Genomic DNA, 22,259 nt, shown 5'->3' on the forward strand with positions numbered 1-22,259 from the left:
TAATTTCACAAAAGTCACAAATTTGACATGTTAAAACATTTTTCTTATAGATAATAACATTAATATTTACTTTGAAATACATTTATATGTAACATATAATAAATTCAATCTGACAGAAAAACTAAATTTTGTTAATCATATATGATCATATGCTATTATATAAAAATGTATTCACTTTTAAATACATTTATGTAACGTATAATAAAATAAATTCAATTTGACAGGAAAACTAAATTTTGTTTATATATAATCATATGTTATTATATAATAATGTATTCATTTTGAAATACATTTATATATAACGTATAGTAAAATAAATTCAATCTGACAGAAAAATTAAATTTTGTTTATATATCGCATAATAATGTAATATTCGCTTTTTGAAAGCTTTTCTATGTCATCCATATAGTTAAGTATGTCTTTATAATTCTCTCAAATGACATAACTGAACACATATCACAATCCAGTTGTCTAAATTTAAGAAGTAAAGCTTTTATGGACTATGTTTTCTTACTCAGAATCAGATTCCTGTAACAATGTTATTTTAAATTTATATATAATTAACATAACACACATAATGTAATTTACGACAGTTTAAAATTGCAATATTACATAAATTATTTACCATATATTGCCCCTCGACATATCTGCCCGAGTTCCTAGAAGTTCTTCGCAACTCCCTATGCTCCACATGCTCTTGATTTCTTCGTCTATACAAAATTATGTTTTATTTATTGTATAATTTTACAATAGATAATATATAATAGAATGAACTTGTTCTTTCTATACTTACGGTCGTGACGATTGTGTTTGCAATGCTTTAAATCTGCTATCGAGATCTTGCAAAGGACTCGTCGCTGTATCCTCTACGATTGCAGAAGGAGATGTTTGCATTTGTACAGTGTCATTATTCTCATAAAAAGTGTTTGTTCTAGGTCCACGTGTTATCACTACTTTATTAACTGGCAATCTGAAATAAAATTATATTAATATTTATTACGTGCATTTAAACATAATCAATATTTTAATTAGTATATATTATATATTGCTATTTTTTATATATATAATTTACAAAATAATATTAAATAAAATAAATTACTCACTGATTCTTCCGCGAACGCTTTTTTTTTTGCTTGCTGAAATGTGAAAACGTCCATTTTCAGGTGAGAGTACAATTATTGCTATAGAAATTTATGATCTGATTAAAGAGAAAGGGACAAAAATGTCTTAAAAGATTATTACATATATATATGTATAATCAATTTGCACAAGCCGGTATTCAAATTTATCCATATATGCACCTATACCTTTTAAATTATTATATTATTCTTTAGAGAATAAAATGTTAAAATCGATATAATAATATCAAGTGTAAAGTTGAATAACGATATACACATTACTGTGAAGAGTGATGGGTATAGAGAACGGCGTGTCATGGAAAGGAAAATGTTGGCATTATTAATTTTAGGAAATATGAAAAACAAAATCATTAATCTTCTTATATTTTTTATAATATATTTATGATTGAGATAAAAAAGTTTGTGTATCGCGCTTTTCTGATAATTGATAATTTTTAATTCTGATAAAATAGGATTTAAAGGAACGCTAGGAGTAGAAGGTCTTATTTCAAGTAATCCCATGTATTTATTCATATCTATCACCAATTTATATTATTAATATATAAAGAGAATACAAAGTTTTAAGCTTATTTGAGATTAATCACTCGATAATATACACACATCGTTCTCTATGCACGATCTTTTTCATTTGTTTCAAAAATATGATTCAACATTATATATCCCTTAATAATTTCTTATTCTAGTTTGAATTGATTTGTTATTAAAAAAGAGGCACCAAGTATAGTAAATTACATTAAGAATATCTTGTACAATTTTTGCCCCTTACATATACATTTTTAGAAATACATTTGAAAGATATTTCTTTAAAAATATATTCTTTAACTTTTATAATGATTGAATCACTTGTAACAAGCGATTAAAATTACTACTCATGCAAACACAGCACAGATACAATTTCTGCACTATATTTATATATGTATATATAAATGTTTAAAAAGTGATATTTATAAATTAAGCACATGCATGCAGTTTTACTGCAAGAAGTGAAATCGCAAGTATCTTTCTTAAAAGAAGAGATGTAAATTATAGTATTTAATCATATATGTAGTGTTACTTAAATTTTAAATATTCAAAAACTGCAAAATTACAATAATTTAATCGTATTTTAATGCACATCAAAGTGATTAATTAAGTTTAACCACATACTCAACTTATTGAGTTAGATCCTAGTTAATTTTTCCATAAATTCATTTTACAGTATCATAATATATCTTAATATTAAAATTATATCATAAATAAATCATAAGTAATGAAAAGTATTAATAAAGCATTACTGAAAAATGGCAGTAAAATGAAAAAATTATTAGTATAAAACTACTACCATTCTACTTCTACAGATCTACATTTTGCAAGCAACATTAACATCTCATAGCAATAGTAAGAGAAGAAACACATTCATATGTGCAGAAACTGTATCTGCGTTTCTAGTTTTACAAATGGTACGTATTATCTATGTAGCATAGTTTACACACATTGCAAAAGCAAGTAAAGACAAGCATTTAGTTTTTATAATGCGATGATAATCGAACGCAATTAAGTATCAGTCATTGCTGATTTTTCTTTGTGTTATCGAGTTATATGTAACAGTTACTTGCAATTACAGTTGAATTTGTACTAATGATAAATTTGACAGAATAAAATAATTATATATCATATTCTATTCGGGTACACCTAACTCACCCTGCAAACTCATGATCAGAACCTTCATCAGGTTCATCAGCTTCCTCTTCCTCTGCAAAAGAAATAAAATCATTTAAATGGTAAATGAGTTTGATGAAATTAATACTTAAATTTTAATAAATTTTTAATTATAAATGTATTCACATGCTTCTATAGTTATTAATTATTTATTTTCATATTATTAATATTTGAGTTAAAAACTGAATCTATAACGTTTATCAAAATAATTTTAGTTTCATAAGAAAAAAATAAAAAAAATTAATATACATTTATATAGTTTTAAAATTATAATAAATTTGCCAATTAATCATTTCTTTATTTAATTCTGAAAAATAAACAATTGCATTCAAACATTTATATATTAAGAATATTTTCCATCAAGATAATCATAGTGAAACCATCTCTTACCAGCCAAGTGATCCTTCTTGCGCCTCGTGTAAGCTCGTTTACTGGTCACTGGAACTTGATCAGTTTCGCCATGTAGTAAACTATTTCTGTATAATAGTAAAGGCTGCCAATCTTCTCCTCGTGAAGATGGCATTCCAGCTTGTAATCGTCTATCCAGAAAATTGAGTCTGCAATAACATCATAATAAATATGAAGAAATATTTAAAAAAAGTATTACACATTCAATTTCAATTAATAAATACTTACACAACACGTTTATCCAATTTAAGAAGCTTATTCGTGAATTCTGATAATATCTCGAGGAATGGCAAATTCGGTGGTGGACCTGTAGGATCCTGTTCGATACCGTCTGGTGGAGTAATGGCGAACAACACACCCGCACGATGCAAGGCGGTAATGGCTTCGCGATTTTTCACTGCATCCAAGCCGAAGGACAAGGCAAATCGCTTCGCAAGTTCCTAGAAATAATTAAAAGATTACTCAGATTTTAATACATTTTGTTTCATTGTATATAAAATTGTATAATAATAATTACATACCTTAATTGCGGTGAATTCTTCACTATTTCTGTTCACTTTGCCTTTCTCAGCCACTATTTCGTTGTACAAAATATTTAAGCTTTGTTGCATTGTCAACGCGCAATTTGTTTTATTGATGTCTCTTGCTTTGCCTAATGTGGTTTTAATAATATCGCCATAGTCATTATAATATTTAACGTAATGTTTAAATACATCAGCCGCAGCCTTTGTGGGAATCATATTATAGACAATTAATTTGCAGTAGCCGGCTAAGAAATTTCTTCTTTTATGCAGTTCCTCGATTTTAGAATGTTCATCATGTTCGTCTATGAAAGAAATTCATTATATTATATAAATTATAAACCAATAAAAATTTATTTAATGTACATATTAGAATATTTACTTACCATCTTCCTCTTCAAAGAAGACGTACTCTTGTATAAATCTATTGAGCATGTTTTGCATTGCTTGATCAGGTTCATATACTAATTGATGCATCAGAGGATTAGTATGCGTAGAGAGTTGATTGCAGAATATTACTAATAAGTCACATATAGTATTATACGCGTCTTCCCTCAAGATCGGCGGTGAAGGCTATTTAATATTAAATTTGTAAATATTTTATTTATTAGAGACATTAATCATTTTCTTGAATTAGAAAGAAATATAATTACCGTATCGCTGTTGACAAAATGGCGCATTGAACCCATAAACGAATGCAATCGTTCCTTCAATTGCCGACATTCGTCCTCACCGTGACTGCCTGAATCTACAGCTTCCATCAAATGATTTTGGCCCCATAAAATGGCAAAGAAGCATGCGCTTATACAGTATTTAACTGCAGTTGATGGTAAACTCCTGTACGGACAATTTGATTTATATTGATCGTTTTGAATTAATATATATAATTTTATATAGAATAAAATAGTATAATTATGAAAAAAGTACTTTGCAGGATCCTTTGCATCCTCTATGTCTTTGTATAGCGAGTCCCATATGCCCCATGGATTCATATTGTGGCAAGAATAAAATATAGAAACTTTTTTGAGCGATTGAACAACATTAAATATTTCATCTTCATCTGGCTCCTCATCGCCTTCAATCAAATTTCTATACTCATCGATCGCCTCTTTATATTTATTTACGATGGAATCAATCAAAGTAGAACGAGCGACATTACATCTACATCATGAAAATAAATTAATGTTTTTTTAATATAAATATCATGTCTAATTTATGAGAAAAAAATAAAAATATATATGTATATACCTTGTGAAAATAGCATGACCTTCTACACACATATGTTCTAAAGTTTTAGCCGCCGTATCTAAAACGTCGTTATCGTGCATTTTTTCAACAATCGCTTGGATTTTACTTAATAAAGAATCCAAGTTTATCTCCTGTCTAGATTTTGTATAAATATCCAAATCAAAATATTGTGGGATTGCCAGCAAGTTTGCCAATTTTTCAGGATCAGCTCTGTACTTGTCAAGTAACAGTGGTAGTGTTTGAATAAAATGTTCCGTTAGTTTTTGCTTATCATCGTGAACTTGTTTAATTTCTTTCACTGATAGAATTTTTCGAGTGGGTCCGCGACCGACGGGTGCTTCGCCCGTAGCAGCTTGTTTTATACAGCATACCATTAATTCGATAAGGGACGTTTCCTTCTGATTATCCAATGCTTCTTCATCAGGACCCGCCTCCTCCAGCAAGAGATCTGTCATACACTCCCAATCTTTCATCATTTGATTAGTTTCGATCAGGGAGTCAACTAAGTATGCTCCATGCTCATGCAATTCGGATTCGATGAAGAATAGAACAAGATCACGTATAAAAGGCGTATTTGGTAATCGTTTCTTGCCGCGTCGAGTCTTAACATCCACCACGGCTTCATTTTCCGGGCGGAATAAACGTTCGTTCAGAAATTCCCCGGCTGCTTGTGCAACCGCGCGATGCGACGAATAAACAAGTTCGTACACATGTTCACAGTCTTTATCAGTGAGAATTTCCCTGTGATGCTTTAAAATGGAGATAACCAACTTCACAGCCTGTACCGCTACATCGTACTCTTTATCCAATGTCATCGCGACAATTCTATCTTTAAACTTGCTTGTGAACAATTCAAGTTTCGTTTTTAGTTCCTCCGAAGCGTATAGCGGTTGCAATGCTTGCAGACATTTGAGTCTAACTTCTCCGACTTTATCATGCAAAGTCCAACCTGAAAATTATATCAAATATGAAAAAAAAAAAAAAAATAAATATATATACATATTTTTTTTTATTTTAATATATGTAAAGTAATAAAAATTTATCGTACCAATATATTTCAAATATGAATCATCTAAGAAATTTTGATGAAACTTCTTCATCCAGACTCCGATTTCCGCCATACAAATCGCGCGTATTTCTGGCAAAGTATCCCTATATCTATGAACGAAAACAGACTTGAACATATATGTAAGCATATTTTTTATTTCGTCCATATTTTCTTCCAACTCTTTTCGTTTCGCCATCAAGGATTCTAATCTGTCCGCTGCTCTTTTTTCTCGGGCCTTTTGTCTTTCCGCTTCGTATTGACGCTGTGTATTGTCCAAATTTATAGATACAGTCAAAGCAACATCTACTAGAGCTGTCATTAATTTCATGGCTACAAATTAAATTGTTCTGTTAATGTATATTCTGTTTACAAAATGTAATTTATAAGTATATAATTGTTTGAGATTTACCTGCAAGAGTTGCAGTATGTCTAAATGCTCTCACTTGGGAATCTGAGAGTCCAGTTAGCAAAGAGATAACATTATCCATTAGAAACTGATCATAGATGATAGAATATTGACATTGACGAACAAGAATTTGAACAAATTCACAGAAATTTGCACGAAATTTCTTCCATTGTTGTCCAGTCATTATCAATGGATATTCACCACTTTCCTGCAAAAAAAATACAATCAAATGCAATCAAAATATTATAATATATCATATATTATGATTTAGTAAACATACTTCATCAAACTCTTCAGTCATTTTGCGAATAATTGCTACATGTTCCATAGTCAGTTGCATCTCGGAAGTGATACGGCCTTTGCAACCACTTGCATTGATGAAAAATTGCATGAGCATAAGCAACGCATTTTCCCTGTTACTCTTGTATTTTTCTATCCAGTCATCAACAATGGTCTGCAACAATATTTGTGTATTATAAAAAGTTAAAATATATGAACATTCTCTTGCAATTGATTTTATATTAATCAATTAATTCACTTACATTTTATATTAAACAATTAACAACACTTACATTTTATATTAAACAATTAATTCACTTACAGTAAGTGAAGATCGATTATTCCTAATAACATAGTAAAGACTAGCTTCATCTTCCAAACTGTGCGAATGATGTGCCCTTTTGCCACGTCCTCGTCCCCCACCTCTTCCTCTGCTGCTGGACGATGGAGTATAATCTGTATCAATCTCTTTGTACTTGGGTTGTTGCACCACACCTCCTTTAAAGTCAAACATTATAATTTTTCATTCGACATAATATTTTATATCTTATATATAAAAATATATTCATATGCACCACGCATCCTGGCACGTGTGTTTCTTGTGATCCTCATGTTGGAAGCGGCAGGTGTCATAGGAGCTTCAAACTGCGTCTGATTATCAAAATTGCCCTGCTCCTGATACTGCTGTTGAGATGTGCCTGGTGAACTGTAGCTCTCGGAAGAATAATGTTCTGGACTACAAATGTACAACAGTATATTACATGCTCAATAGGATTACATTGTTTTTATAGGGGTGACTCCAAAACTAGATGCTTACGTGGGATTGTGCAGCGGCGTCTGAGACGCCTGATATGGTGTGTAAGCATTGTAAGAGTCATTTGCGTCTCCGCCGGAATTGTCATTCATCGGAGTCATAGGCGTCATCGGCGTCTCGTACTCCGGCGGCACCGGATCGTCCATCCGGATCCGCTTACCACCCCTTCTGTGCATCATTTCGGTGCTCCCTACGTTTTAATGCGTCTAACAACAAAATTCATATCTGAGGGAAAAACGTGCGGTCAATTGCAACAAGTCCACAAAGCAGCGTATTATCGGGATTTTTTCACTAAAAATGTCAAAAATCACAAGTATACTATCGTGAGAAATCGTTAATAAAACGATCTCTTACAACGAATATTCATTGATAGTTTTGCTTGACACTTACAAAATTGTCAAAATTTAACTGCATCCATCTTCCACATCTTTTTACACTCTTCGCTAGTTAACGAAGCCTCCAGGAGTGCCAACGCAAAGACTTGTAAATATAACGGTAAAAACATAGGGATATTCTGGGATTGTCCAACCGTCAACTCTGATGAGCGATTTCATTGGCTATTCGCTAGGAAATTTTTATGTTTTATGAGAACGTGCCTTTCGAAGCCGCCATTTTTTTACAGTTACAGTTTGAATGTCATCTTTTGTTTTTAGTAGTGTGTGTGATTTTGCGTGCGCGATACAAATGGAAAAAAACTCCTGAGTTTATTGATTAATATCTAAAAGTAATCGAAGGTAATTTGAATGTACTGTGTTTTTACGTTAAAGGAATTAATTCTTTACAATCTGTAATATGTATTTTGTTAATTTTCAGAATCTGAATTTCCTGAATTTTAGGAAGCTTCTCGAGGCGACGGGCATCTGATAAGTGCCGAACGTGAAGTAACGAGTGCAACTAAACGACGCTAAATTTCAAAATGGTGAGTCTATGCATTAACAATAAAATAATAAATGCCTTCGTTTATTCTTTATTATTCATATATATATTTTTTTTCGTTGTTATAATGAGTCGTAAGATTATACAATGATCTTCTACAAGTTAGTTTTGATAAGAAATAAGAGGCGAAGATTCGAAAACCGTTCCTCTATTCGTAAACGCCGACTTTTTGACAAAAATAAGACTTTCTTATCTTTGAGAATAAATTATACATTTTATAACTTTAATATTTTCTATTTCTGTGAAATTATTTCAATTTTAAATTAATTTCTTTGTATCCATTTATATTAAAATTATATTAAAAAAATTATTTATATATGTATATGTATTATATTTTATTTATATATATAATTAACTGAATGAATCAATCAACTGAAATATTATGAATAACAATTTTTTAATAAATAAATTGCAACAAATTAATTAATCCTTAATTGATAAATTATAATATTAAGTATTTATATAAGAATAAACAATTCAAGGGCTTGAGAAATTATAAAAATAGAAAGTCGACGTCTTCATAGTTAAAATAGAGTGGACGATAATTCTGAATCCATCACCGATCGGTTAATTTGCGATACGGAATATGAAATGTACAAAGCAGACACGTGTCTCTTTTTCCTCTTTTTCTTTTATCTCCCATACTTATTTAATTGCCTACCATATTTAACACTACGGTTTACGCTTTTCATTACTTTCTTTCTTCTCGCGATTTATTTGCGTCTTTACAAAATCGTCGACGGATGCCGCAAAATCGCCGTGAGAATTAATTAAGGCGGTTGTTTTATTAAGTACTACAATAAGTTTTGGCACTTATAGATTTACGATTGCACTAATTGCGAATGGTACCGGCTGCGTTTCAAGAGGAAACGCCCTTTTTCTACACTATGTATAATATATGTATACTTGTGATATATCAAATCTTCGCTGTGCGTTATCATAGCGAGAGTTACAACCCTCGTGGTTTTTTTCCTTGCTGTATTACAGATCTCTTGGGGACGGCATTTCGATTAATCTATTAATTACTTGCGCTTAATAACGCGCCCAATAATGCACGGCTAATAAAAGGCGTTGTTCCCCGCTTTATTTGCAATATTGTTGTTCGAAAAAATTATTGTTTTATCGAGAATCTCGCTATATATAAAATTTCGCTGTACCATTTGCAGATTTTTTACTATCACAACCTGTTGAAATTGATTTTATCGCTAAATTGCAAGTAAAATAATTAATATTAAATATGTCTTCAATATATATATATATAAAATGGCAGTGTTTTAATTCGGAAAAATTTTCATTTCTTCGTGAAAGAATTTCTTCATTTAGTAAGTCGCGTATAACTGTTATATATAAGATATTGCTTTGACAAATCGCTTTAACTAGAGTAAAGCGATGCAAAACTACCAAGCATATCTCTTGAAGTAGTGCGTATACTTCGAAATTTGAAAAGAATTAATAAAATATATATGTATATTCAAGTTTCCAAAATCTAAACCCATCTTGCATTATCTTTGCGATTTTTGAAGTTATAAAATGCGGAATGAATGATAACCACTTGTCTTAATAATGAATTGAAAAAAATCTGCGTCTTTAATCATTATACTTTTCATTAAATATATCTTTTGCATATTATTTAATTATAAAAATTATATATGATAATTTAATTTTAAAAATTCAATATTTGTAAAATTCAGTAATATATCAGAGAGAAAAAGAAAGAATGTATATATGTGTATGGATAATTATCTAAAAATTATTTAGAACAAATTATTTAAAAATAACACTTTAAAAAACAGTTTTTATTAAGACAAGCAAAGTTAAAAACTGGATTGCATTTTAGATTGATATGATTTTTCTTATAACAATATTTGTTGCAATAATACAAATTCGATTGGCACAGCGATTATTCGAAAACGTGGACGCTTGTTAAGAAACAGAAGAGAGATATCTATAAATGACAGATTACTGGTAACTGTTACGCGTGTTCCGTGTATAACATTCTTACGCAAGCTGTATAGTCTTTTTATTAAAAAAAAATAACTCTCTATCCTAACGTAGCAAGGCGCGTTAGTGGCATTTATTCTTCGATATTGTTCGCTTCGAGACACATTATTTTTCATGGATGGAATATGCCAAAGTGAGGTGCAAGGATCGGCAGTTCTTTGTCTTCATTTGTAACATTAATCAACGATAAAATTTCAAACGAGGCCGAAATCCGTATGAACAGTGACGTCGCAATTGTTAGGCTTATCGGCAGCAGCCATGTTCACTTCCACCAGAGTATCCACGCTGTTAATCGGACAGCCTTTGAGAATTTTCTGCGCCGCCAAGCTGGTAAACTGAACCTGCATGTCACTAAGACTGGGATAAGAATGCAAATCAGAACCTCGGCTCATAGTCTTCTCCAGATTAGGCTCGGAACCCTGCGGAGCCCGTTGCTGCTTTACTGTCTCCAGATTTTCGATATAAACATCGTTGAAAGAGCCACCGAAACCGTCGTACGACTTCGTGGGCGACGGTGGATTCGAGGCAATGTTATTCTTCGAACCAGGATGCAATAGATTACGATAACTCAGCGCGTCCTTCGATAGCGACAAGCTGAGTTTACGTGAGTTGTTCATTGCGTCGTTAGTGTTCTTCGTGGTGGACAAGGCAGCAGCTTCGTGCACTAAAGAATTCTTGTCGACGTTGTTGGTAGAGCCATCCATCAGATGAGCCTGACTATTGTTCAGGCGGTTCGTCAATTTCAACTTGTTAGGCACTTCCTCCTCGATCTTCGGCTTATTTTCCTTGTCGGATTCTGATAGAAGACTCGTCTTGAGCTCCTTTGGTGCATAGAGTGACGATGGACGCTCGGCCTTGATCGAACATTTGTTCAGCTTCTCGTCATCTAGCTTCGACTTGAAAAGCTTTTCCTCGTCCACCCGAGTCTTGTACGCTTTCTCAGCTACCAGTTCTCTCTCCTGCTTTTCCTTGCAATCAATTATTTCCTTCTCAGCAATCTTCGTCTTTACCGTACCGTTCTCGAAAGTGATCACGGACCTCATCGGTGAGTTGTTTTGTTGAACATAGATCTTCGTGCCAGGCGAGCCGGAAATGGTCGTCGTGCTAGTTGTGTTAGAAGCCAGCGTCACGCTATTCTGTATCGTCCGTTGCTCCTGCGACGACGGACTCAGATTAGTGGACACCTGAAGAGTTATCGAGTTCTGTGCCTCTTGCAGAGGAGTCAGCGAACCTTGCTGAACGACTTTGAGCGGTGACGATTTCGTCGATAGCGTGGCCGTTTTCAATGGCGAGCAAGTCAGTTTTGTGCTAGACATTGACTTGCCACTAGAGTGAGACGAGTGACCCGATGAAGTTTTTTGCAATACCTTGAGACAATAAAATTTTCATTATTCACACATAATGAAAATAAAAAATTAACAATGCAAAGATTAATCATATGAATACAATCTTAAGAATAAAATTTTACTACAACAAATTTAAGATTTTTCTTAAATAAATGATATAGAAACATTTATAAATCTTTTTTTTTAAATATATGTAAAGATATTGTTATAAATTTTATAATGAAATTAAATTTACTTTGTGTTGTGGAGAACTATTAGCTGATTTAGTGCCGTTGCTAAAGTCATGACTTGGTCTTCTACAGTTGGATTGCCTAGTGTTGGACCTGCCCAATGTATTCGTCTTAGCTGAACTCGCATTCATCATTCTAACCGAACCCGAGCTGCCGCCGCTTCTACTGGGCGACGAGTTGGATGAATTTTTATCATTCTGCGCCTGATTGCGCACTTGATAGACTTCCTGGTTAGTAGTGCTAGGCGGTAAAACGGATGCTCTGGACGTGCATCTGCTCAGGCTGGAACATTTGGATCTCGGTAGAGTAGAACACGGTGATCGATGCCTTCGAGAACTCCTTGGCGTCGAGTTGGCCAACAAGCTCGAGGAGTCACCGCTGGCTTGACGCCGATGCCGCCTCGGCAGAGTTGCTGATCGCACCGAGCTCGAATCATCCCACACTTGAAAACTGGCCTGCGACTGGTCGAGACCTTCCATCATCTGGAAACAAGTTCATTCGATCGATTTGACCTTTTTAACATTTTGAAAATTATCTACTTCTGGCAATTATCGCCTTCATTTTAACTTAATTATTTGAACTTTTCGATGTTTCCAATATTATTATCGATGCTATTAATAGCCTAGAATATGTTGCCTCAAGATTTTTCATTAACTGTCCGGGGGAACCGGTTAATTAGCCTTGCGGCGTTAGAGAAGTACTATGTAAGAAGTTTTATTTCACTAGTTCTTGTCGGAGGAAATACTTGAATGCGACTTACCGAAGGGCTGGCGGCCCTTGTCTGCGTGGCAACGCTGTGCAAATGCACAACGCGCGGATTAAACCACTCAGTGGGGGGATACTGAGCACTGAAAGTGCCCATTAACGGTGTGCCCTTCCTCCGTGTGCTCCGCCGAAAGAGCCTGGAGAGCAGGCCTATCTTCTCTGAAAAAATCCCAGAAAAGCCTTGAGGAAGGGATTTGGATTTGTTGCGCTTCGTTAGAAGATAATGAGGATCAAGGAAGGGCTTGCCAGCTATAGGGTGACTAAAAAGCTTTGATTTTGGTTATTATATACAATCTATGTACACGAAACACCTCGCAACATTCGCATAACATCTTGCTTGTAATTATTTCACTATATTAGGCTAATTATTAGTCGCAAAGAAATTTAATAAAAAAACCGTCCAACACATAATGCGACGAACAAAAGTCTCTTTTGCGAATCGATTTAACTGCTCGAATTTTTATATACATACAACAGCTTCCTCGCAAAATTCTGTTTTTGAAAGAACAGCTTTTAAAGGCATTTTTAAACCGATTCGCTTATAATTTAAAGCGGTCACCCATCACCACGCAATCCCTTCCCCGATCAGACTTACTGGTTGGACTGTGAGGTGCACTGTCCGTGCTGGCGTATTCCGCGCTGGAGGACGTATCGCTCCTTTCGGGTCTTCGCGGCAAGGACCGCGAACTTCCACTTCTGTGCAAACGTCTGGCCGAGCCCCAGAGCCGTAACGAGTGTCGCCTCTCGAGACGGCCGGGCATCGACCGACACCTGGCGAACAGGACCTTGTCGTTGGGGTTTCCTGAAGTGAAAGATGGTCAAAATTATTTCTAGCTCGTGTAAAAAAATATTACTATACTACACATCATTATGTATAATAATATTATTATAATATGGGGGAAATGTAAGAAGATAATTAATGTTTAATTCGGGAGAAGAATACTTTTTTTTATATTTCTTAAATTTGTCTTCATTTTATGGACGTCATAATATTTCAATAAAAAAAATATACATAAATATTCGTGAAGAAACATCAGAAAAAAGGCTAGGCAGCGTTAGATCGAAAACGCAGGGAAAAGTAAATCCCACGCGTAAGACGCGTCGCTTCGGTTAAAAGGGTTAATATGACGACCGAGGTCGCACAACTACATTCTCAAAAAAGAAAAAAAAAAGAAAAAAAGTGGAATACCCTCATTCCTGAGAGTTTCATCTTGGTACATAGCCAGGGGCGATACGCCGACGTAGCGACCGACGACGAGTGGGTTACCAGCGTGAGAATCAGCCGAGAAACGAGTAAGAGAAAAGTAGGAAGATTATATACGTGTGGTCCTCTGCCTTCCCTTCACCCCCCACGTGATGTCGACAGCGTATGTAACGGTAGACAATGTCGTGACCAATAGCTAATATATCGGTTGCGTTAAACGCTTTCCAGGCATCGTCGGTTTCTCTATCTCGTTACCTCTCTCCATCTCAAACGTGTGCGGTGCCGATGCCGGTGGCTCTATTCTCCGTGTGCACACACTCGACGCACATAAAAAAAGAACATACGAATCGCCGCAAGAAATTTCCGCGTGCGTCGTCGTCTTCGTGTAACAACTGCGAAGCCATATATCGCGAAATGCAAAAGCATTTTTATTGGAAGTAATGACAAAAATCGCATAAGAAGCTCGAGTTCACGTCATGATAATTAGAATTACAATCGCATTCTAATTACGTAATCGGGAATCGCAACGCTTCTCAGATACAAGTCGTCGAAAACAGAGAATAAGAACCTGAATATGCGAGACAATGAACGAGATTCCCCCGAGGTTTCCGCCAACGTGGCAAAAAGGCGAAATTAAGATAGCACGCAGATTTTTCGTACGCGGTCGCGAGAGGAATCGACGATCTTCCGGCGGCGGGGCTTGCGTGGCTACCAAGGACGACAACAACATAAACGCTCTCTCGACCCGTCCGTCGAGTCGCGACGAGAAAAAGGCCTCGGAGAGCGAGCAGCTAGTGGACTGCTCTCCTCCTGGACACAATCGGAACGTTTCCCGAACACGTGCCGAACGAGTTTGCCTGGACCGACCGGTCTGCCGTGCGAGCGAATTCCTCCTCGCGAGTTTACGAGGGTCCCGACTTCCTGTGCATCCTCGTGAGATGCAGCGAAAGCGATCTTTCGACTTCGGTCTCGACCGCACCGATTTATTCGTCAATAATACATATAATTATATATGTTACATATATTATATAACTGTTATATAACTATTATATACATATATATTATAAGCGCGCGTAGACAAATATATTTTTGTACATTTAATTGGTCTGCAAAATATTTATAAATTCTTGTCTGTAATATATTCGTTATATCGCGAGAAATAATTTCTGTAGCCGAAATTTCTCCGTTCTTATCGCGCTGAATTTATTACTTTCTTCGAGCATAATTTTAATTTCGCGTAATGTACGTTAATGCTATGGACCGTTGAAATGTTACTAAAGTGTTAAATTGATACGCGTTATAAGTTTACAATTAACGATCGCGATTGATATCGTGAGACACGGTGATTCAACGGGAAACTTTCCCTCGCGAATAAACCTCGCTCTCCGCGGGAGACAACGGAAGATACGCGACACTCTAATAAGACGCAGAGAACTCCGCGACTACTACTGAATGAAGACGAAAGCACGTTAATCGCGTCGTCACTCTCTTTCACATCCGTGCTATATAGCCGATATTTTCACGGCACTAACTCCTTGTACGACAACTTCCGCCAAGGAGGCATAACATGTATAATATGTATCTAGATCCTTATGATTAATAGCTGTCTCCTTTAGCAATACTTATCTAACTTTGCGCGATTTCACATTTTGCAGCTAAAATAAAAGCGAAAAAAAATTGGTTGGAATAATTTTCTTCAAAAGTCATCGCGTTTCGACACGAACCATTAGCGAATTATGAACTTTGTCTCTTGAGAGAAGCGAACGATTCGAGATGACGTCAGACTCGGGAAATAATCAACGTGAGAGTCATCTTACCTCCGCAAATAACGTCCGCCAGGTTTGTCTGTACGGCCTGATGCGTAACATCACCGTCTTGCAGAGTGAGCATCTCGCCGTGTACGAGCGCCACCGCCTCGTCGTTGCTCATCAGCATGCTACCCTGACCTCTGGACCCGTTCACGTCCCTGGAACACCGCCTAGAGCTACCGGAGTCGCGTCTAAGCCTCTTGGTCTCGGGCGTTACGACGAAGTAGCCCTGAGACGTGTGATAGATCTTTCGCTCTTGCATGAGCTTGGCCAGCGCGTCGTAAACAAGCTCTCGACTGGGCCTTTGCATGGCTGGGAAGGCGTTCCTCAGGGCTGATCTGAGGGTGTCCAAGGTCGCCGCTTGCCTCTGGGAAGTTAGCTCCAGAATGGCCCAGCACAGAGCCTCTGGCAGCGGCGTGAACTGACCTTGAGAAACTGGAGCTACCAGACAATCCTCTATATCACCTGTGAAATGGCAGATGTGCAAAATTAATATTCGATATATCCGGGGTCGCGTTATTTTTCTAGAAATTAATTGAACGGCGAGTTTATTATCTCTCGTGTCTTACGTAACCTGTTGTACGCCTCAATACCAATTTTGCGCCATTATGGCCCCGCGTGCGTCTTGTATTTTACGACCGTCCGTCATACATTAGTACCCTCGGGGATAAAATAAAGGATGCGACGACGACGACGACGTAATTTTATATTTTCCATTTATTTATATCGCCGTGGCAATAAACTGATATTTGTCTTATCATGCGATCGCGTAATTTTATTTTCAAAACTTCAACGTAATAGCTACTCAAATTCAATGACGTTGCATTCACGTTAAAAATTTTTTTCAACTCTCGCATTTTCATACGTGCGCCGATTGCAAAGTACTTCTTTAAGAAACACGCACGGAAGAATCATGTTGGATTTTGTGCTGCATTCGTGATCACGAATTTAATAGATGGAAGAAAAATATTCCAATTTACAAACGAATCGGATTCTTACCGCGAATCAAGTCAAAGAACAAACGCGATCGGTGAATATGAAAAAGCCGGTGAATTTATTAGCCCCGGAGAGGCCCGTCCGAGGCTCTCGGATATTGTGGAAGAATCGAAATTCTTATTCTTCCAGTCACGTTTTACGGTAACCTGGCGACACCGCGACTGCGTGCTCTCTACATCTGGTTCACGCCCACAAAAAGAATATGGATTATTCTAAACCCGGGAGTCCGCAAGAGACCTCGAAATTCTCCGCGAGGCCCGTGCGTCGTTCGACGTGCGACGAATTTCTTATGTCCCGCTCGATGTCGATACCGAGAAAGTCAATGTCAACGATGCGAAACGCGTGGCACTCCTCTATATCGCGATAAAATATTTTTTTAATTCTTATCAAGCGACATTAAGAGACATATACTCCAAAATAGATTAATGTATTTAGAAAATTATTATTTAAAATTATTATTTTTCATTGATTATGCGCTTGTAATTAAGATCTCGACGGATGGAAAAAATTTGATTTAAAGTACGGGAAAACCGATTTTTTTGCATGTCGATATAAAGCAGACTCTAGGCTCTCTCTGAGATCGCAAAAATATTTTAATCAACACCAGGACTCAACAATACACTCGCGAAGCCACTTGCTCCGCCGATCGCATATAATTAAAGGTTTCAGCCGACGGAGGAACTCTATTTAAAGTTCGTGCAATCGCGAGCCCGCCTTCTCTGCGAGCGCAAGTCTGCAATTTCCCTGCACGTCTGTCAACGGTTGCCTTTGTTGTTCGCGAGCAGGACAGGAAAGAGCAGGTCTCCAATTACGCGTGTAACTAACGTGTAGAAAACGCCCGCTTCGCGAGCTCCCGTTAAACAATTGCCGTAAATAGGCCGAATAAGTCCGCCTTCTCTCCTAATCCTCCTTCGCTTTTATTCTTTCGGCTTCTCGCTGACAGGTCGAGATGTCTCGTTGCCCTGACGTTTCTACACTGACGTCTTGATGCTTGATACGCGCGTTTCATGAAGCCGGGTCTCACAATGTGACTCCACTTTCGACTTGATCATTATTCTCACGTGCAATGCTCGTTGAAAATAAGCCGAAGGTGCCTGCTTAGACTTCGATTACTCATCCCGACCATTTAAACTTGGCGAAATTGTTCTCACGCTCGACTTCATTCATCTGCAGTTTAGTTCATGGAATATAAAATTGTTCATTCACAAGATATCCGTTTTTAATGGTCGTCCATTCCCGTTATCTCTTTTATTAATCGCGTGAAGAAAGAGTGCGATTAGCAAAATTCTGATGCTAATTATTTCGATCTCATACATCGGTTATCAATTAATATAAACGGCATCTAATGCTCAGGTGGAAGCGGTTAGTTTCGGTTTCATTCGCGCGCGAGATTTTATCTCGAAGAAAAAACGTGATCTACATATTATACCGGGAGATCGCGAAGAAAACGAGTCATGTACCACGGTTGCACAATTTTCAAGGAGCTTTGTCGACGACGGACGGACGTCGGAGCGAGGCCAGCGGGATCGTGGAACCCGATACACGTCTCTGGGGCGTGGATGGATGCTTGCTGGTTCGCGTTCCTCATCGTGAGAATCTCATCTCGAACGTGTCCCCCGAACGTGTTCTCCGTGTATCTACGTTATCTGGTGCGCATTATCAACGTGTGCTTCGAATTCGAGAGCTCGACCGGCGAATTCGTCAGGACGGGAATTTTTCGCGAGATCTTACATCCTTCCTTTCTCAGAAAGTACGCTTCTTTTATGCTTGAATGACACCGATTTATTTAAACGATCGGACGACGTCCGTTCTAGCGTAGCTTAATCTCTCCGACTTGTTTTAACGCTTGAGATTAAAACCGGAGAAGCGTACACGCGCAATTTCAGACACACACGAGAACATCGACAATTAGATACGCGTCATAAATTTTCCGGAAAGCGTTCTGCATGCGTCAAACCGCTCCACTTGTCGTTTTGTTTCAATGCTATACGATATAAGACCGCAACCGCCGCGAGATCGGGACGGACAATTTATGGCCGATGGACATTTACCACCCAACTACTAGCAGCTCTGTGTAAATGGCCATTAACGGTTTATTCTTATTTTTCATTAGGATGCTTTATAACCCGTCTGTGTATGCCTATGGGTAGAATTTAAAAGAACCGATCTCTCGCAATGACGACTGTTTCGATCTCTGCATCGTCTCGCGGCTTTCTCTCGATCGGAGATCTCGATACTTGCAACGTCATTTTCTAGTATAAAGCCGCTTTTATTGTCGCAGCGCAAAAAGTGCTTTAAATAAAATTAAATAACTAGATTACTAGAGCATTCCTTTATTATATTGTATCTAGCTTTTCGTTTGGATTGCGCGCCAACTGAAACAACTCGCAGCTGGTACCGTGTCAAACTCTGACAATGACGCAAAATCGACGACACCGATCCCGATCCGGAGAACGGTAGAGATACGCGAAGCCGAGCACACCTGCCGACCTGCGGCGACCCTGCGAAAGGCTATTATTAGCAGCCTGCACCTTTCTATCATTCCACGAAGCTTTATTATAATACTGTTCCGCGCTGCCCACGTAGACAGCATTCGTTTGGCGTCTCGAAGTAAAAGGTAGTGCCAGGACTGGCATTCGGTCGATTCGCGCCCACGCGAAAATGTATCGCGAAAATATCACCGCGGGTAAAATAGAAACACCGTGGAGACAAGGCTGCCGTTGGAGAGAACGACTTCTCGAGCCGTTTCTCCAAACGGCGCGACCACTTCCGGTACTGTACACGCTGCATATATCCTTATCGCTGTGATCCATCGTGTTGGTTGGTTGGTTGGTTGATTAGTTGGTTGGTCGGTCGGTTGGTCGGTCGGTCGGTCGGTTGGTCGGTCGGTCGGTCGGTCGCTCGACCTCCGCTGCCTTTATAGCTCGACCTGCGCTCATGGGAAATGGCAAAGACCACTCGCCACTCGAGGAATCACCTCGTAACAAGACGACCTTTGAGTCGCGTATATTCTCCTCTCGAGAGTCGGCGACTTCTCTCAGTCGCCTGATTATATGTAAATCCCCAAGACGTCACTTTATACCGCCGGCTATATATCGATCACGCGATTTATTCTCTCCCATTTGTTTACCTTACAGCGGCCTTGTTTTGTGAGATTACGTTAGCGCGTACGAGAGCAAATACGGAAGTTATACATTAGATTAATCATACGTTAGATTGTTGATTGCATGGTATAAGGCGCTGATAGCATAAGCGAAAGCTATTTTACTCTTTCGTATACTGTATTTATCTAGGAGATTAAACAAGCTTGGAAATTTTACTCTCTATTTGAAACCATGTGTTTCCATATAAATAAAATTAAATTCATTAAAACTGACGTGAATTGATTGATTTAGCTGACTTTCCTTCTAATCTTTATATAAAAAGACATGAAAGTCAACCTTAACCAACATTTTTATAAAAACAATCTTAAGAGTCAGTTCCATCAATATTAATTATCTCTAATCGCAAATGAAATAATGATCTTTTTCCTTCTAACATAAAGTTGGCTGTAATATAAAGAGACAGATAATTTAGTTAAATATGAATAGCGCTAAACGATGTTGATGGAGTCAACATTAAGAGAAGCTACCGATAGTGAAACTTTCAGGTGCGTAAAAATAAAATGTATGAAAGAACGTACAATGCAATCCTCTCGGATAAGGCGTGGTTAGTTGGCACCTTTGCACACGCAGATCTTTCATTCGTTCCTATTAAATTTATGCGTCTCCGTCAGCAGTCAATAATCCAGTCGAGTTGGTAACCAACAGTTTTGTTATCCGTGCACGGAATGCGAATGCAGTTATATAAGAGACTCGGGTCAATTATAAACAAGTGGACAGACAAGCGCAGACTGTACGGGGGCTGCTGCACCATTGACGGAAATAAATTTTCTGATTTGAAAACAGAGCGAATTTCCTTCGTGACACGACGAGGAGCGAATCGATATCAAATGGAGATACTTGTAAAATTCAAATACGAGTACATGTTACGTCAGTAGAACACGATCCGGAGCATTGCACATATAGTGTCACGAATATTATTTCGAAAATTAAGTCAATTGTACAATTGTCAGTACAATTGTTCGGCCTGCATCTGACGAGATACGGATCTCGGCGTTATTATTCTTGGATGACACTATGCAGCGTGTTGCAAGCGGGAAAAGCCTTTGAGCGACGACAAATCACAAATAATCCTCTCAAAGACTTATTCTCAAAGAGCTATCGAATCCGGGTCGCGAGAATGTACTCACTCGATTACGCACAGTGACAAACACTGTAAATGATTTTTGCTTAAGGCCAACTCGATGATTGCTTAGGTATCGCGCAAAATATCCCAGCTACGAAGAAGTACCGTTAAACGATTAATTGTATAGAAAATTAATATAGAATATTAACTTATATGTTTTAAAATAAAAATTAAATTTTTTTAGGAAAATCTGTTTCGCACAAACTTATTTATTTTAGTTGAAAACAGAATTTTTTAAATAGAATTGGAATACATATCCTCAATATCCCCAATTCTTAAGTAAAATTGAGCAGAACGATTTTATATCGTACAAAAAAAATTCATATAAATATTCATATATAAGACTATATATTATTATTATATATTTTACTGAACTAGAATAAAATTTCCTCTAAATTGATTAAGAATAAATTTAATCTTTCTAATTTTTCCCTTTCAAGTCTGACTTATTCCCTCGCGATTTATTATATTTTGAATCTTACATTTAAATTTTTATTAAAAGAATTTAAAATTATCCTTAATTATTCATTATCAAACTTAATTTTTTGTCTAAGATTATTCTTTTTTATTCTTATTAAAAAAAGCTTTCGTGTGAAATTACATAGCTATATTTTACAATAATGCGAAAGGTTCGACAGGATACCTGTTTTTCGCAGGACCCAGTTTTTCAATAATATGCATTTTATACCACGCGCCCGCCCACAAGCTGCATGTGGTGTCACGAGCTGCGAATTCTTACGATCCTACGCAGGTGGTGAGTGACGACATATCGCGCCGACAACGCAGTATACATGCACGTTTAACTGCCGCCTTAAATAAAGCTCTCGAGAGCTCGGAAGCGTGTCCTTAATCATCCAACGAGACGTCGTCGTAAAGTGTCATCTCGGATTATTAACAAGAAATATGTTATTTTTATCATCTGAATCTTGAACGCATCAATATACAACATTCGTGTGTATTATTGCACTATCATCATATATGAGAAACAGAGCTTACGGACTTTCTCTAGCTTCTCGCGTATCCATCCAATGTAAGCCGCTTACTTCTGCGAGTGGACGAGCACATTCGAGTCCACACACGGATGCATTCGACGCTTCTAGATGTACGCAAATAACGCGTCGCATA

At 36.9% G+C, this 22,259-nt stretch overlaps 3 protein-coding genes across 7 annotated transcripts in view; 1 reads left to right on the plus strand and 2 right to left on the minus strand.

The window, feature by feature from the left end:
• Window positions 1–333: 333 nt before the first annotated feature.
• LOC105255788 (cohesin subunit SA-2) lies at window positions 334–8,019 on the minus strand. 4 transcript variants are annotated; one of them, XM_011265283.3, is made up of 19 exons: window positions 7,952–8,019; window positions 7,565–7,852; window positions 7,323–7,483; window positions 7,070–7,245; window positions 6,749–6,922; window positions 6,472–6,676; window positions 6,063–6,392; window positions 5,015–5,963; window positions 4,694–4,927; window positions 4,420–4,603; window positions 4,153–4,339; window positions 3,767–4,071; window positions 3,474–3,685; window positions 3,228–3,394; window positions 2,820–2,871; window positions 1,104–1,136; window positions 794–970; window positions 626–710; window positions 511–528 (listed from the first exon to the last, which is right to left on the minus strand). In XM_011265283.3, exons 2-19 carry the CDS (start codon window positions 7,738–7,740, stop codon window positions 511–513), a joined length of 3,825 nt encoding a protein of 1,274 aa, XP_011263585.2. In that variant the 5' UTR covers window positions 7,741–7,852; window positions 7,952–8,019. The 4 variants fall into 4 exon arrangements, with proteins under 4 accessions (XP_025268101.1, XP_011263585.2, XP_025268103.1 ...); XM_025412318.1 differs by having other exon boundaries at window positions 7,565–7,767; window positions 7,952–8,011; XM_025412317.1 differs by having other exon boundaries at window positions 7,565–7,786; window positions 7,952–8,011.
• A 202-nt stretch (window positions 8,020–8,221) lies between these two features.
• Window positions 8,222–22,259, plus strand: part of LOC105255790 (RNA pseudouridylate synthase domain-containing protein 1) — a 90,309-nt gene continuing 76,271 nt past the window's right edge. Inside the window, exons 1-2 of the mRNA XM_011265285.2 lie at window positions 8,222–8,295; window positions 8,375–8,480. The gene's annotated coding sequence lies outside the window, so the exon portion shown is untranslated. The remainder of the gene's footprint in view (window positions 8,296–8,374; window positions 8,481–22,259) is intronic.
• Window positions 10,304–22,259, minus strand: part of LOC105255793 (storkhead-box protein 2) — a 78,444-nt gene continuing 66,488 nt past the window's right edge. Inside the window, exons 4-8 of one of the 2 annotated variants that reach the window (XM_011265289.3) lie at window positions 15,861–16,316; window positions 13,435–13,641; window positions 12,835–13,019; window positions 12,080–12,556; window positions 10,304–11,865 (exon numbers count right to left, since the gene is read on the minus strand). In XM_011265289.3, coding sequence (XP_011263591.1) covers window positions 10,693–11,865; window positions 12,080–12,556; window positions 12,835–13,019; window positions 13,435–13,641; window positions 15,861–16,316 — 2,498 coding nt within the window. In that variant the 3' untranslated portion in view covers window positions 10,304–10,692. The remainder of the gene's footprint in view (window positions 11,866–12,079; window positions 12,557–12,834; window positions 13,020–13,434; window positions 13,642–15,860; window positions 16,317–22,259) is intronic. The other variant, XM_011265290.3, reaches the window with a different exon arrangement.

The sequence above is a fragment of the Camponotus floridanus genome, unplaced genomic scaffold (genome assembly GCF_003227725.1).
Source record: "Camponotus floridanus strain SB8 unplaced genomic scaffold, Cflo_v7.5 scaffold5, whole genome shotgun sequence".
Classification (NCBI taxonomy): Eukaryota; Metazoa; Arthropoda; class Insecta; order Hymenoptera; family Formicidae; genus Camponotus; species Camponotus floridanus.

Bases quoted from the DNA above. Each gene is read 5' to 3' on its own strand.
- LOC105255788 (XM_025412316.1), bottom strand. From the start codon at position 7,740: ATGATGCACAGAAGGGGTGGTAAGCGGATCCGGATGGACGATCCGGTG. The intron at 7,246-7,322 runs GTGCATATGAAT...TTGACTTTAAAG, and splicing joins CACACGTGCCAGGATGCGTG to GAGGTGTGGTGCAACAACCC. The intron at 3,395-3,473 runs GTAAGTATTTAT...ATGTTATTGCAG, and splicing joins AAATTGGATAAACGTGTTGT to ACTCAATTTTCTGGATAGAC.